Source organism: Muntiacus reevesi, chromosome 3 (assembly GCF_963930625.1).
Source record: "Muntiacus reevesi chromosome 3, mMunRee1.1, whole genome shotgun sequence".
NCBI lineage: Eukaryota > Metazoa > Chordata > Mammalia > Artiodactyla > Cervidae > Muntiacus > Muntiacus reevesi.
The window spans coordinates 124048244-124065545 of record NC_089251.1 but is presented as its reverse complement, the minus strand read 5'-3'; the positions used below and the strand labels follow the sequence as shown (position 1 = coordinate 124065545).

At 39.8% G+C, this 17302-nt stretch overlaps 1 protein-coding gene across 7 annotated transcripts in view; it reads right to left on the bottom strand.

Annotated features, from left to right (window-relative positions):
- Window positions 1-17302, bottom strand: part of DOCK10 (dedicator of cytokinesis 10) — a 295733-nt gene that overhangs the window by 50438 nt on the left and 227993 nt on the right. For all 7 annotated transcript variants that reach the window (XM_065930453.1, XM_065930455.1, XM_065930452.1 and 4 more), the window contains exons 25-28: window positions 14452-14521; window positions 11010-11123; window positions 7402-7473; window positions 1754-1900 (exon numbers count right to left, since the gene is read on the bottom strand). In XM_065930453.1, the coding sequence (XP_065786525.1) occupies window positions 1754-1900; window positions 7402-7473; window positions 11010-11123; window positions 14452-14521 (403 nt within the window). The remainder of the gene's footprint in view (window positions 1-1753; window positions 1901-7401; window positions 7474-11009; window positions 11124-14451; window positions 14522-17302) is intronic.

Sequence of the window (17302 nt, the reverse complement as noted above, 5' to 3'; positions counted from 1 at the left end):
ATGACTACATTCAATTTTACATCAAAAAATTATGTCATCTTCTTTTCTCTTTTCCTGTCCACATAAAAATGATTCATATAATAAACTTCACAAACATTTAAAAAAAAGCTTTCTGTGTCAAATTCCATCAAAACAATAATCTGAAAACAATGCTTGTACAATGGATTTTCATAATGTACAATATACTAAGTTAGTATTTCCATTTATGAACTTCACAAAAGTACTGCTTTCAGTTTGCAGTTCATGAATCCATATATCTTACAGACTATATTTGTTTATCTATTGTCAATCCATGCTTTTTACCCACAGCTTTCACAAACCACTGGTGTCACCATTAGCTGTATACTTTGTGTCTCTTTTCACCTTGGACATTTAGGTTAGACATTACTTTATGTACCACCAGAAGCCACTTTTGCATAAATGAGGTCCAAGGTAAGCATATTTTTTTCTAATAAGTACACAACATTTAAGCCAAAGAGGGTAGATAAGGGGTCTTTTCTCTTTTTAAGAGACTTGCTTAAGCAACATTTTTTTTTTGCAATTTAGGGAAGAATAATCTGCAGATGTTTCTTAAATGCAGTGTGCTTACAAATTGGACAACATGTCATGTCTCCAAATTTTCTTTTTCATCAAGCATTTCAAATAAGCTACTAGCATAGTAACAAACTTTATTCTCATAGGTCTTAAAATGTGGTAGAAAATTAGAGTAAATTTTTTTTCTATTTTACTCTCTTCTTCCTTAATCCTGACCACCTCTTTCTCTTTCTTGAAGCAAGAAATAAACAACAATAAGATGTAAAACACTAAAGAAAAAAATTCAAGAGGTAAACATGCATAGTACATAGTTTGAAATAGCATTTAATACATCAAAAAAGAAATTAGACTGAATTAAAATTCACTAATGACAACTTCAGCTAATTTTCCATCTATCTCCATAGTCTCTTTGTTACTAGTATTTATTGATAAGTTCCCACAATTATCCAGTATGTCTTGGTGTCTACTACAAAAAATCAAGAAAAGTGCCTTCATCAAGGTCACCAATAGTCAATAGTTGGGCAAAAGAAGGAACAGAAGAAAAACATTATCTTTCTGATTGGATGTATTATCTGCTGAGTGATACACCACCATTCTACATTAGCTATTTTTGGACTAAGCTCATTTTTCATCCTAATTTAATATAAAGAAATATTGCTAAATATATATATGCATACATATATATATATATATTTCATTTTATGTTGCTCAATACTTTAACTGATCATTTTCCTCTTATGTAGCTAATTTATAATATTTTCATCATGTAAAAAAGAGCCTGGAAGTAAAACAACAAAAATGCTCAATTCCCCCAAGTTTTTCCAAAGTGGCTATTTGGCATCATTGTGAGAGCTGTAGCCATGCCAAAATATCACTTCAAGGATAGAAAAGTCTGAGACAAAAATATTGCCTCAGGACGAGTTCTCCTTTAAAAAATCTCATTTTTCTCTTTAAAAATATTTAGAAGTCCTACATTTGGCAATATTCAAGCAAATATTTTTCTCTAACCTTGATTTTTGTTCTATAGGACTCCAAATTGGAAAAAAAAAAATCAGAAAGTATTCCAAGCAAGAAAGACATATAGATGAAAGCATTCATCTAATCATGATAGTCTTTTGACTTTTCATCATAAATGAACCAGTGACTTAATTAACACGTACAGTATCTCAGAGCCACTACCACACAGGCTTGAATAGAATCATGACTTTGTACAAGGTACCTTAAGAAATCTGGCAACGCTGTGGTTTGCCCTTCTTGTTTCTTCAAGTGAGTCTTTGTTTTTCCAAATCATGTGGTCAGCGAGGCTCATGACAAGATTGTCCAATTCATTTTGAAAAGATTCAGGAAATCTTTGAGGCCTAGAAAGCTAAGGAAAGAATGGATCATTTCTTTACAATGAGATCTGTGAAATACTAAGCCTGGAAAACATAACCTGTAAGACTTACTTCATTCTATTTATTATCAAACAAAAAGTCTTTTTGGAAACTTGAAAGCAATAATGAAATTAGAAGTCATTTCAATTTCAAGGTCACGATTTCCACTTGTCAGTGAATTTTTCTTCTATTTTGGCCAATAAAGCTTTCACTTTTTCATTATAAATTATAACATATGTGAATTGCAAACTATTCAGACAACATAGAAATGTAACATTTTTTATAACTTCTTAATACCCTTTCTTGCCTTCTCAGGAAATAACTGCTATGAATGGTTCAACGACTATTATTCTAGATTTTCTTCGATTCAGTTTTCTAATTTAAAAATCAATTATTTTGATTTTTAAAACTATTAATAAGAGTCCTCCAATAAACAACTATAAGAAATCAGTGAATGAATAACTGAATGAGTACAGATATTAGTTTGAAATGTTTTCTAAGTTGTGAGTACTAGCTAGCTTTTTTATAAAAGTTATTTCAATTTTATAAGAGACATAACTGACATACAAAATTATAACATATTTAAACTATACACTCTGGTGTTTTCATGCACATAATAAATTGTGAAAGAATTGCCACCCCTCATCTAGTTAATTAAGCCATTCATCAGCTCACATACATATTTTTGGGTAGAGAACATTTAAGTTCTACTCTCCTAGCAAATTTCACTTATACAATACAGTGCTATCAACTATAATCACCATGTTTTCCATTAGATGCTCAAACACTATTCATCTTATAGATGGAAGTCTATACCGGCTGGTCTTAACTAAATGGTCTTAGCAAATGCCCATAGCAGGTGTCAGCGAGACTTCACTGTCAAAACGCTTTTGCCATAAGATAAAAAAAGGTTTGGCTGTGAGATCACACAACATACAGAGGAAAACTCTATAGGCCCCTAAAGAGTGCCCTCAGGTCCAGAAATCTACCCTTCCTATTTTAACTCGGAAAATTTCATGCAGCTGAGTTTTCCCATTTCTGTTACTGCTTCGTGAATTTATAGAATTTCTTTGCACAAGATAGGTAAGATTCATTCACCTTTACAAGATGGCTTTAAAATTAGACTTGCAATTTCACTATAGACAGAACCAGACAATTGAGAATCTGACTAACCTTTATTTTCTTCAATTCTAAGCATTCAACCTTCCATGATGCAAGAATAAAAACCATGGAGGCTAAAATTACAGAAACTGCATAGCACAAACACTGATTAACTACAGAATGCTGCAGTTGACTTCGGCTGGCTTTTCTTTAGCCATTTTTACCAGGAAATGAATGTCACTTTGAGAATCTCACGGTTACTCTCTGTATATATTCAAAGTTTACTACTGAAATAAAATTAAATTGACAACAAATAAACCTAATGGATTTAACTGCATACATCATTTTTCATTCTGCTCCATATACCTTGAGAAATAAGGGTAAATGATTCACCTGTGAAAGCAATAATCAGGTTTTAGATAATCAAAGCACAATTGTCGTTTTCCTCTTTTCACTGTGTTAGTCCTCTAAGAGATATTAAACACATCAGTGCCAACATTTTCTTCACAGGGACATGAATTAACATCTTGGACCTTGATAATTCCTCTGTTCCTTCCCCCAACCTTTTTTTGCCTTCCTTTCGAATTCCCCTTGAAGCCTACTCCCACTCTTAACCCCAAGACAGGCTGATTAGTATACACAGGTAACATTTTTATTTTTTAATTTAATTTTTTTTGGTTGTGCCACACGGCTTGTAGGATCTTAGTTCCCCGACTAGGGATAGAACCCTGTCCCCAGCAGTGAAAAGTGCTGAGTCTTAACCGCTAGACCACCAGGGAATTCCCAATGAGTAACATTTTAAATTCTTCTCCAGAAGTCTATCCCCAGTCCTTGAGAGGGGAGAACTGCTGAGCTGGGGACGGTGGGCTTTCTGTATCAGGAAGGTGAGGAAGACAGTGAGGTGACCGGAAGGTCAGATTCCCAGCTGCAAGCTGGAACCTGCTGGAAAACCTGGGCGATGATAGGGCAGAGGTCCCAAGGACCCGGTGCAGAATGCAGGGGCTGAGTTTCAGGCATTTGGGAGTTGCATTAGGAAGAAGGGGCTGATGGAAAACAAAACATGCAGCCAATACAAGGAACCTTTCGCTTCTAGAGCTCAGTGTTGAGAAGGCATTCGGCACTTGCTAGTGAATAGGAACTGACGAGGATAAGAAAGCAGAGGCGCCAGGGACGTGCTGTCTGCCTCTCAGAGGGTTCTTCCACGGGCAGAGGAGACTGGTGGGCTACAGTTCATGGGGCCTCAAGGAGTTGGACACAACTGAGCAACTCAAAACAGCACAGAATGTACTAGCAAGGGCCACGTGGGAGTACCACTGAGACAGTGTTGAGGGTGTTTGATCAACATGGCCAGAATGAAAGAGTGGACAGATTCAGATTCACAGACTTAAGGGCACTTTGTCAGGACGTGGGCTTAAACAAGAATCTTAAGAGTCCTGGAGATGGTTCATTTTAAGCAGGATGAAAAATACCTGGGTTGCCCTGGCAGATGATAGAGGAAGGAATAAAAAGGCAGAGGGAGGTGGACATATAGGAGTGGAAATATGAGCCCAGAAGACCCACTATGCACCAAAGCCATTCAGAAGGTATTGGGGACTGATATCCCTAAGACATTCAGTGGGATCTCCCCTCTCCAGGTGGGAGAGACGAACACACTGTTGGCTTACTAACAGCCATGAGGATGATGGCCACCTATATACAGAGGTCACGTGATTGCACCTAACCTCCAGGGCTGTGACGATCAAGACAAATGGCAAGTCTGGAGCACAGCCAAGAGGGCTTGACTCTCAGGAAGCTTTAGGACTGGTTAATGATGTGTGGAATCCTTAGGGACAAGACAGGCAGCAGGTAACAATGGCATTGCTTCATATCCACCGATAAGACAAGAATGGACTATCAGAAGACAAGGATCTCTGTTCCAACAAATAACCATGACTCTTCCATCTTCCTGAACCTGTGTCAGTTCTTAAATATGGTACACGCTGGCTGAAGAGGAGGCAGGGTCCCTAAAGAAAATGTCCTGCAGCTTGAGTAAGTGTCGAATGTAATGATTCTAAAGTCCTTCTCCAAAGGACTCTGTAGGCTTTTCTTAGGTGATTACACTAGGGGAAACACTCAAACATTTGAAGCTTTAGTGGACACAGGATCTGAATTGATGTTGATATCTGGAGACCAAAATACCATCATGTCTAGCCACTTAGAGTGGAAACTCATAGGATTAATAAAGTAGTCCTAAGTTCTGTTAGCAGCAGGTCCACTGGGTTCAAAGATCCGACCACCAGCCATTTACCTGGTCTAAAAGTATAACTTCTATTGACACAACTGGCATTTGGAGTAAACACACACTAGATGCTTGACCTGTGGGGCCATCCTGGTGGAGAGGCCAAGCATAACTTGGCCTCTGTCTTCCTGGACCTGAGTCAGTTCTCAAATCTGGTACACACTGACTGAAGAGGAGACAGGGTCCCTAAAGAAAGTGTCCTGCAGCTTGAGTAACTGTCTAATGTAATGATTCTAAAGTCCTTCTCCAAAGGGCTCTATAGGTTTTGGCCTCGGACACTGCCCGCCCACACCAAGAGTATAAATGAAGTATAAATATACTCATATAAATGAGTATAAATATCGCTATTCACTACCATCCCCACCCCATGCAATACTGTTCTGATTTAGCCTCCCAAGTGAAGGAGGTGTAATGTCTGCAGGTTCTGCTTGGTCTTACCCACAAAGAGAACAGAGAGAAATATGTGTGGAACTCAGGGAATCCACTTGGGAGCTTCTTGATCCTCCTTACCCAATTGTAACTACAAATGGTCTGAGTAGAGTAGAGTTTGTTTTCCAAAGGCTGAGACCGCTCTGGACCTCTTTGGAATGAGTGTTTGGGCCACAACACAGGTAAGTGACAGAGACCTTCAGAGCTGCTGGCTGAGGGTGAGGGGAATCTAGAATGAATGGCAGAGGAGGGGGGCGATGAGAACCACGTACGGTCCTGAGGCCAGCCATAGTAACAGGCTGCTGCTGCTGCTGCTAAGTCGCTTCAGTTGTGTCCAACTCTGTGTGACTCCATAGACCACAGCCCACCAGGCCCCTCCGTCCCTGGGATTCTCCAGGCAAGAGTACTGGAGTGGGTTGCCATTTCCTTCTCCAATGCATGAAAGTGAAAAGTGAAAGTGAAGTCGCTCAGTTGTGTCGGACTCTTTGCGACCCCATGGACTGTAGCCCACCAGGCCCCTCTGTCCATGGGATTTTCCAGGCAAGAGTACTGGAGTGGGTTGCCATTTCCTTCTCCATAGTAACAGGTTACAGTTAATCAAATCCCACTAGCCTCCATTTTTCAGGAAGAGAGGCCCAGGGAAGCTATGTAGGGGCAGAATCAGAGACATTTGCAAAATGTAGTGTAACCTGTGGACCGTGGACCACAGGCGGCAGCCAAGGACATGCACAGCTCAGATATTCCTTTGAGACAAAATCTGCTGTGATGAATGAAATGGTTATGGAGTTTTGGGGATGCACTCAAGAGACCATGCCAAGGTCACCAAGGTCACATTCTCCCTGGCTGCTCCAAGTTTGCAGAGGTACCAGAGTCAGATCATCTGCCCAATGAAGGACTTTTCTCATGAATATTCTTTGCTCTCAGATAGCCCATTGGTCCAACTAAAACTTTCTCACTGCCAGGCTCTTTCCAACCAATCCTGCTTCCTTTGCCATCTCCTTTCACAGGCATCAGACTTCTCTAGTCCTTTGGCCTGTCCTTTTATCCTTTACAGTCATTTTGCTTTTCTAACTTTGTCCTGCCATCTGCTTCTGAAGGACATGTACTGACACAACAGTCATGTCTCCCACATAGAAAGCAGTGAGGAGGGACTTCCCTGGTGGTCCAGTGGCTAAGACTTTGCTTTCCAAGGCAAGGTGTGTGGGTTCGATCCCTGACTGGGGGACTAAGGGGTTTTCTTGATGGCTCAGTCAGTAAAGAATCTGCCTGCAATGCAGGAGATCCAGGCTCAGTCCCTGGGTCGAGAAGATCCCCTGGAGAAGGGAATGGCCACCCACTCCAGTATTCTTGCCTGGAGAATTTCAAGGACACAGGAGTCTGGCAGGCTACACTCCATGGGGTCGCAAAGAATTGGACACGACTGAGTGACTAACTCTCTCTCTGGGGGAGGCTAAGATCCCACATGCCTTGCGACCGAAAAACCAAAACATAAAACAGAAGTAATATTGTAACAAATTCCATAAAGACTTTAAAAATGGTCCACATAAAAAAATTCTTAAAGCAGTGAGCATACATCAGTAAGGTTTATAAAACAAATAAAAATGGAACTAATAAGAGAATATTCATTATTAAGAGAATATTCATGTGCATAATTGTTGGGTGCTATTTTATTACATGTGATCTTACCTGAATTTTATTTGTGTCAATCAAGTGCTGTGCCATGGATTTTAGAATAATTGCAAAGAAGAACCAGGAATGCTGTTAGGAAAAGAAAAGACAACCAGAAATTTATTATCTTATGGCAAAGTAATGATAATTCTGTTCTTTACAACATGTGGTATTACAAAATCTTTATCTTAGAAGGTATTCTTTGCAATTAAATGCATCAGAGCAATAATACTGTCTCCATTATGTTAGGATCATCCTTAGCAAAGTTCTAATGGGAAATGTAAATGCCAGATATTTCTGTTTCCCAGTCATCTCAAAAACTGTATAAAACAAGACACTGGCTTACTTGACATGGCTGGTTAGACAGTCATCTTAGGAAATACTTATTCATGGGGTGTTCTACCTGTTTTCCTTAAGCAAAACTAAATGTTGTAGCAGGCCCACCCTTAACATTACTATGGGTAGAGGCCAGAGTAAAAATGGAAGCTGCATTTGTATGCGTGTAAGTATTTAAAAGCTAACAGAGTGTTAAATAAAGTACATTGGATCTTCCTACCTTGACAAATACAACTTCATGACAGTTTGGAATACTGTACCTGAATGTGGGAGCATAGGAAGAGCACGACCTTGGCCCACCCCTTCCTCTCATCTGCGGCTCTGTCCTGCCCTGAGGGACCTGGTGTGATTGTCCAGCCTGCAAGCCCAAGTGCGGCCCACAAACTAGTCCCTCTCTCCCACCAAACGCTGCTCCTGCCTTGCGTCTGGGGCTACCCTCAGGCAACAAGAGTTTTCCTCTTTAGTACGGACTTACAAAGAGGTGTAAGCTGGCCCAGGAATAAACCTACAAGCTCTAAAGGTGGGGGCTCCTAGGAATCCTTATAGTTCCAGGCGGCATTCCTTTTGACTGCCCTCACACTTTGTCTCATGAGAAGGGGTGCACTTGGAGAAGGCCAAAGAATACCCAGGGCTTCCCAGGTGGTGCGAGTGGTAAAGAACTTGCCCGCCAATTCAGGAGACACAAGAGATGTGGGTTTGATCCCTGGGTTGGGAAGATTCTCTGGAGTAGGAAATGGTACCCCACTCCAGTATTCTTGCCCAGAAAACTCCATGGGCAGATGGCCCTGGTGGGCTACAGTCCATGGGGTCACAGAGGGTCAGACACAATTGAGCACACACAGCAGCAAAGAATACCCAAGGATGCTAGGTAGACAGCCTTCTCCAGTGACCCTGTCTCCACCCTCACCCCGCTACAGTCTATTCTCTATGAAGTCATCAGAGAGATCCTTTTGAAGGATCAGCTCAAGTCATTTCTCAAGTCAGCTCAAGTCAAGGTCAGCTCAAGTCACTTCTCCCTTCAAAGGCCTCTCATGGCTCCTAGTTTCTCTCCCAGCAGAAGCCAAAGCCCTTGCAAAGGCCCACAGCCCTTATGCTACCCGCCTAACCTCCTGGTGCCTCTCTGACTGCATCTTACCTCCTCTCTCTGCTTACGTGGCTCCAGCCACACTGGCCTTCCTGCCGTCCTTTAGGCATGTCCACCAGGGGTGCTGCTGCCTTATGACATTATACAGCTCTTCCCCTCAATCTTTATTTTCTTTAATTGAAATACAGTTGACTTAACAATATTATGTAAGCTTCAGGTGTACAAAATAATGATTCAATATTTTTATGGATTGCACTCCTCATAAGGTTATTATAACACACTGGCAACATACCCTGTGCTGTTCATTACATTGCTGTAGTTTATTTTATACCTAGCAGTTTGTACCTCTTAATCCCCTTCACTTATTTTGCCTCTCCCCTCACACCTCTCCCCTCAGATAACCACTAGTTCGTTCTCTGTATCACCAAGTCTGCTTCTGTTTTGTTGTACTCACTTTTTTGCTTTATATTTTAGATTCCACATATGTGAAATAAATGTTGCTATTTGTGACATCATGGACGGACCTGGAGGGCATTACATGCTTAGTGAAATAAGTCAAAGAATGACAAATACTGTATGTTTTCCCCTTTCCCTTTAATGTTCTACCCTAAACATCTCCAGCTCCCTCACCTCCTTCACATGTTTTGCTGAGGTCTTTCCTTCTCCACAAGCTCTATCCTGACCATTCTATTTAAAACTGTAAACTTCACTCTGCCTGCAGGGCTCCCCATCCCCTTACCTGCCTGATATTTTCTTTTCCCATGCTACTTCTCACTGCTGTACATGCAATTTTTCCCCAACATTTTTAAAAACCTCACAATACTTTATTTTTATTTTTTTTTTTATCTTTAGGCCACACTGCCTGGCATGTGGGATTTTTTTTAAAATTGATTTTTAAATTTTAACTTTTAAATTTATTTTTTTGTTTTAACACAAAAAAATTAGAATCGCTTTACAATGTTGTGCTAATTTCTGCTGTACAACATGAATCAGCTGTTTTTACACATACACTGCCTCCCTCTTGAGCCTCCCTTTCCCCCCAACCCCCCACCCATCCCTCCTCTCTAGGTCATCACAGAGCATCAGGCTGAGCTTCCTGTGTCACAGAGCAGCTTCCCGCTAGCTATCTGTTTCACACACGGTAGTGTATATGTACCAACGTGACTCCTGCCGTTCATCTCAACCTCTCCTTCCCGCACGTGGGATCATAATTTCCTGATCAGGGATTGAACCTGAGCCCCCAGGATTGGCAACGTGGAGTCTTAACCACTGGACAGCCAGGGAAGCCCCTGAACATGCAATTTAATTAACTTTGCTATTATGTGGGTCGTTTATTGTTTTTCATCTTGCAGTACTGTGTAAGCTTCCCAAAGGCAGAGATCTTTATTCTATTCTCTAAATGCATACCAAGTGCCAAGGATGGTGAGGATGGTGTTTGTTGCAGTGGAAGGCACTTGGAACATATTTGCTGGATAAACTGAATGAATATACTCATACAGCTAATTTAAACTTAAACAAACCACTTGACCTAGACAAATTTGATTTTAGTGAAATGCTGATGCTTATTGATCCAGCCTCAGCCCTCCCTAGCTACTTACTCATCAATCATCTATCTGTCAAGTCATGATAGATAATTAATTTAGCAGGGGACTACATTCACAAGTCTATAATAACTGAGAGTTATATCTTTATAAGCTTCTCACCATCTTTTATGTAACTACAAATGCATGTGTTGCAACTTTTGGGGGTCAAAGAGTGGCTGTTTCTCTGCCTCCTCTCTGCTGTCAGTCTATTCATTAATACACCATTAACCCTTTTGTTGGTATTTTTCCTCTTACTGTGCCTAAAAACCCCATAAACTTAATTTTGGGTACACTTAGTATTTTTGAATGTTTTAGGTCATTCTTAAGAGTCATTCATTTTGCCTTTAGGCCAAAGAACCTGAGTCCATTCTACTTTTAAAGATGATCTGTTCTCTTAACATTGGAGGAGGGCATGGCAACCCACTCCAGTTATTCTTGCCGGGGGACTCCCATGGACAGAGGAGCCTGGTGGGCTACAGTCCATGGGGTCACATGCTACTGTTCCAACATGAAGCTTATACCAGAAACCATAAGAGAAATGATCTATAAAAATCAATGAATCCTATCATCTTCAGAGTTGAGTGTAAGCCATCCCAATGAAAGCCCATCTTTAAAGTCTTTACCTTCAGGACATGCTTGACTGTTGTGGAGTCATTTGATTGCAAAAGACCAGTCATATTTTTAACCAGTTCTTCATGTATAGTTCTCTCCTTGTATGCCGTAGTCTTGAACACAAACTGAAGAAAATCCAAACAGTGAAAAAAAGTTAAATACTTAAACACAAAGGTCAAAAATTATGTTCCATGAATAACTCATGTCTCAAAATTATCTGCTCATGCCAGATTTTGTCATGAAATAAATGAAGGCCCAATGGGAAGTGTAATGCACACCTGCTCCTACTGAGGGCTTTGTGCAGGTAGAGCCTTGCTCACCTAAGCTCTCCTTGAAACACTCTTAGTAGAAATCAAAAAGAAGATCAGAGAGCAATTTAGTGGGTTCAAGGAAACATGGAGGGCTTTGACCCACCTACTTAGGGCACATTTCCCCTTCTCCTTCCTTCCACTGGCAACAGGTGGGTGGCATGGTAGCATTTCTTCATCCTGAAAGGGTAGAGCACCCACTCAAATAGCCAAGTGGGGAAACTGGTGCCTTCCAGAGGCCAGGAGGAGAGTTGCCCACAAGCCCAGGATCCACTACCATCTCATGCTGAGACACGGCGACCAAGAGGTTCATAAACATTGGCCGTCAGTAAGATAACAAATGATGCTGGCTTTTTCCTTAAAAGATTGGTTGTTGGCACAGTGAGTGCATGTCATGGTTTAGTTTTTCATATTTCTTCATATATTTTAAGTATCAATTCATGCACATGTATTTAAAATACAAAATGCTTATAAGTTTTATTTATGGGTTGGGTTTGCCTCAAGGAAGTTCATTTCTTTATAATATTCACAGTTTGGACTTCACTATAGTCAAGGGTGAAGACAGACAAGAAGCAAAGCAGAGGCACTTTGCATTTGGGTCTATAGTTATGTCTTTGACTTCATAGAACATTGATGCCTAAATCTCCTGAGGCATCTGACTTCTCCAAGCTCATCCCAAAGGAGAAAAATAAGGCTAAGAGATGCATGAAACTAGCTAAAATCAAGAGTAGTACAATTTTCCCCCTCATGGATTATGACTCCTACAAGGGTAATGTAATCAACTATCTAATCCCATGCACAGTAACTTAGCTCCAAGGGCATTTTGACTAGCTCTGAAATTTTTTAAAATTTTGGCTAAACCATGTCAATCCCATGAATAGCTATAAACGATGGTATCTAATTAGATCGACTTTAGACATACATCTTTGAAAAAGACATGGTGGGTGTATGTGTGCATTTTGGATATCGTAGATGGAGTGAGTTAGCAGCATTTAGCACCACTGAACTTGAAATGGTGTTTAGTATATTTCTGAATAAGTATGAACTATATCAACTATCACACTTGCAAGGACATCGAAGCAGGTATTGACCCCAGTTTTCATTAAACTCTTAGGTGTGGAGCTTAATATTATTGTATATGTTAGAAAATAATTTTTTTCCACTAAGGGTGAAAAAAAAATCAGACTCCTTGGTCACGGTCAGGCTGTCAGCCAGGCACTATAGCAGGAGTCAAGCACAGAGTCAGATAGCTGGATGTATATCTTGTCCACCCATCTCACTTCACAGAGAGGAAATGTGAGGTTCAGACAGGCTGATCACTCTGAGTTAACTATCTAACCCTAACTAGAATCTAGTTTTCCATTTTCTACTTTAGTGCTCTTTCCAGAATAAATTTTAGTTGGTTATATGTATTTGTCTGTCTTTGTTTTAGACATGTGAAATTATGTTACGAAACATCTTTAGGAATTGTCATCAGCTTGAAAATCCACGTAGGTGTATTTCTAGATTTAAAACACTGACAAAACGTGGTCCACTGGAGAAAACAAAGCAAACTCAATAAGTATCTTCCTACATCACAAAATCAAATGGTCTCGTCAGGATTTTTTAAATATCCTGGTTAAAAATAAAGACTGCTCCAGGAAGCACCGCCAGGACACTGCTCCAAGAGCATTATAGATCGCTTCTACGAGCTGATAGAAGGCTCTCATCAGGAACTAACCTCGGCTGTCACAAAAACAGTCACATCAGTGGGTTCTAAACACAATTTCTGGTAATTCTACTGGAAAAAGGTAATTAATACGTGTGTTGAAAAGGAGATGACTTTGTATGATAGAGATTGGGGTATTCTTTTCCTTTCATGCCCTCTGGAGCTTGAAATGGAAAATTGGGGTAAGGGTTGAGAGAATGAAAATTCTATAGATGATTCTATTGAACAGTAAATTCATCAATACCCTATAAAAAGAAGCTATGCCTCTTAGAGAGCCAACTAAAAAGGCATTTGTAGGTGGAACTGGCCTTTGGCAATTGAGTTGTAGATCTTATTGGGTAAAATGATACCAGAGGGAAATTATTGTGAAATTACTATTTTTTTGTATATGGGCTATTTTAAGGGCACACACTCATACTTAGATATTTGAGAAGACACTTAATTTTTCTGACAGATAGAAAACATGTTAATATAAAACTGTAATGGGTGTAATTCCTCACTGATAATATCCCAGAGGGGTTCACTCCAGAATAAAATTTCTAGTTATTTCTTGCTGTCACAAAATTTTAGCACAAAAGACCCCAAATTCTTCTCTGGTTGCCTTTTCAGACATCTAAACTACATGGGTGTATGTCTATCTATATATATTCATGGAATAGGTTCTTTTAATTAAAAAGTTCTATGTCTCTAAAAGAGATAATCTATGCATAAAAGTTGAAATTTAGGTCCTTTATATATATAAAGGAATATAAGATACTTTTATTTATCTCTGGGTGGGTTTTTTATTTTCTGTCAAGAAGATCACCTTTAGGCTGGAACTATAATGTGCAAACATCATCACAAGTTCACTGGCATAAATTCACAGGCCAACTGAAAATGAGAATATAAACACGTCCAAGTGAACATCTGACAAGGGCCACTGGAGGAAGCAGTGAACACTGATGGGATGGGCTGGTGGTTCATGCCGGAGGAGAAAGGACTTAACATACCAGAAGCAGGTACAAATATACAGTAACTGGGAAAATGAAATAATGCCTGAGAAAACAATAAAAAGAGCTAAGAAAACATTACAGAAGAAACACAGCGCATTCAACAAACCAACAGGAGACGTCTTCCTTAAACTTACAGAGAAATTTCATTTATTTCTAATGTTGATTGCAAAAGACCGTACGTTCGTTTTCTCCTCCTCCTCTTTCTTTGCTTGTTCTCCCCATATAAATATTCATTTGCACATGTATGCATTATTTATACATTGAAACAATACATTAAGCCCATCAAGGCAAAAAGAAGGAGTTCTAAGTCACTAAAGGGAAAGTTCAATATGACTGGGGTGGGCACCATTCGGCTAAAGAGGGGAGCTTCCCACTTATTGCAGACAGGAAATGAGACAAGCCACATAGCACAAGGGGATACGACCAACGCCCGGCAACTTCGTACCTTAATGTAGGACTGGACAGAGTGGTCCAGTTGCTCCTCATGGCACTTGGCCACGATGTCGGTCAGAACCCTGGAAAAGCAAAGCTGTTGAGTGGCCTTTCTGGAGAAGGCAGCAAAATACTTCTTGGTTTGTCACTGAAGTGCTTGGTAAGCTAGGCACTCAGTCATTACTGAATGAATGAATGAACCAACTTCAAACTCAGTACTGGGTGTTCAGTATCTGTAACCTTTATTAGCCATTTCCAACCTTGAAATCTCTAAACACTAAGATAAAAGTAATGTCTTATGGCTGAAATATTACATTGGAGACATTTTTGCCCAAGTTGTGTATGCTATTACAGTTTGAGTCTGCTGACCCTGTCTTTTTGGAAAAGGAATTGTTTTTAGTACCTTATTAAAACTTAAGATCGTTAACCTCTAAGTATCACATTCTGTTTTTAAAGAGCTTGTCTTCCAACTTAGAGGTGTTATATACGTGCTTTTGGAAAAAGTCTTTAGTCTAAGATGTAAGTTTTTGGCTTTTACTCCTTAGCTGGGTTAGAGTCCAGTAGCAATGGTGGCACAGGTTGATTTCTTCACATTAATACTTGCAGTTACTCCATGGCTGTAGTGCTTAGGAATATCTCAGAATTTTAACAGGTCTATCTGCTGCAATATTTAGGAGTTTTGCCAACAGATGCATATACTCATGCTGGAAAGAGCACAATCTGAAGGCACAGTTGGGGACTTCTAATTTGGCTCCAGAACTGGCTGGTTGTAGAAATGTTAGAGACGTTTTACTTTTCTAGCTTCAGAGTTTTACTTTTCTAGCTTCAGAGTTTTACTTTAAAAATGATGCTATGCTTAGTTACTCAGTAGTGTCCTACTCCTTGCGACCCCATGGACTCTAGCCCACCAGGCTCCTCTGTCCATGGGGATTCTCCAGGCAAGAATACTGGAGTGGGTTGCCATTTCCTTCTCCAGGAGATCTTCCCAACCCAGGGATCAAATCCGGGTCTCCCACATTGCAGGCTGACTCTTTACCATCTGAGCCATCAGGGAAGCCCAAGAATACTGGAGTGGGTAGCCTATCCCTTCTCCAGGGGATCTTCCCAACCCAGGAATCGAACCAGGGTCTCCTGCATTGCAGGTGGATTCTCAACCAGCTGAGCTATGACTGTCTTTCTGAAAGAGGCTAATAATATGCATGGGAGTTATGAAGGTACTAGAGACATTTCAACGTCAAGAGTAATTTTTTTCCAGAATGCTGTGACTAATATTTTTTTAAAAATGAACTTTAGGAATATATGATTCAATAATTAATTGAAAACCCTACCTCTAGAAAGAGAAGATTGTAATTTGCTAAAGTCACCATACAGATTAGTAATGTTGAAAGAACGTAGTGAAGGCAATTTAAAGCGACAACAGTGAAAGAAAAATTGAACATAAAAAGAAAAATAAGATCTAGTGGGAAAAAAATGGTACAGCTACTCTGGAAAATAATTTGGTATGTTCTTAAAACCAGCACATATGGGACTTCCTCGGTGGCTCAGTGGCTAGGGCTCTGAGCTCCAAATGCAGAGGGCCTGAGTTCAATTCCTGGGCAGGGAACTAGATCCTACATGCTGGAACTAAGAGTATGCATGCCACAACTAAACATCCTGCATGCTGCAACAAAGACTAAAGATCCTGTGTGTCGCAACTAAGACTCAATAAATAAATAAATATGAAAAAAAAATCCAATGCATATAACTACCATATGACCTAGCAACTATTCATTTCAGAGATTACTCCATAAATGGAAACTTATATTCACCCCAAATCTACCAAAAACTGGAAACAATCCAGCTATCCTTCAACAGGTGAGTTTTAAACATATTATGATATGGAATACTACTCACATAAAAAGGAAAGAACTACTGATTGATGTAACAATCTGGATGAATCTCCAGAGAGCTTTGCTGAGTGAAAAAAGCCAATTCCCAAAGGTTACACACTGTCATATAATTCCATATTTGTACATGTGTGCATGCTCAGCCGTGTCCAACTCTTTGCAACCCCAAGGGCTGTAACTCCCCAGGCTCCTCTGCCCATGGAATTCTCCAGGCAAGAATACTGGAGTGGGTTGCCATTTCCTCCTCCAGGGGATCTTCCCGACCCAGGGATTGAACCTGTGTCTCTTGTGTCTCCTGCACTGGCAGGAGGATTCTTTACCACTGCACCACCTGGGAAGCTCTCATAAATCCATATTCATATATATAAAATATATAATGCATATAAATTTAAAATAGCATATACAAAAAATTTATCAACTTATATAAATACATATAATATATAACATTATATATAAAAATATATGTACTCATATTACATATAAAATTTCAATATAGCATATATGAAATTCTTAAAGTAATGAAATTTTAGAGATGGAGAACAGATTAGCAGTTGCCAGGAATAAGGGGCAGGGAGAAAGAAGTAGGTGTGTCAATAAAAGGGCAACATGAAGGATCCTTCTGGGAAGGGGGATGTTCTGTCTCCTGACTCTTTCAATGTCAATATTCTGGGATTGATACTGTCCTATAGTTTTGCTAGATGTCACCACTGGGAACATCTAAAGAGAACATGGGCTCTCTTCTGTATTACTTCTTACAACTGCATGTGCCTCTATAACTATCTCAAAATAAAAAAGTATAATTAAAAAGCACAAAGGAAAAGTTAAAGAAAGAGGTCTAAAACTCCACTTGGATGATAATAATAGATGATTAGAAGGTAAGAACTCAAGAGTGAGACATACTTAACTTTGACATATGTGTTCAAACAAAATGTAAGCACACACAGTTATGCAGCCACTCAGTTAAAATTAAAGTTGCCT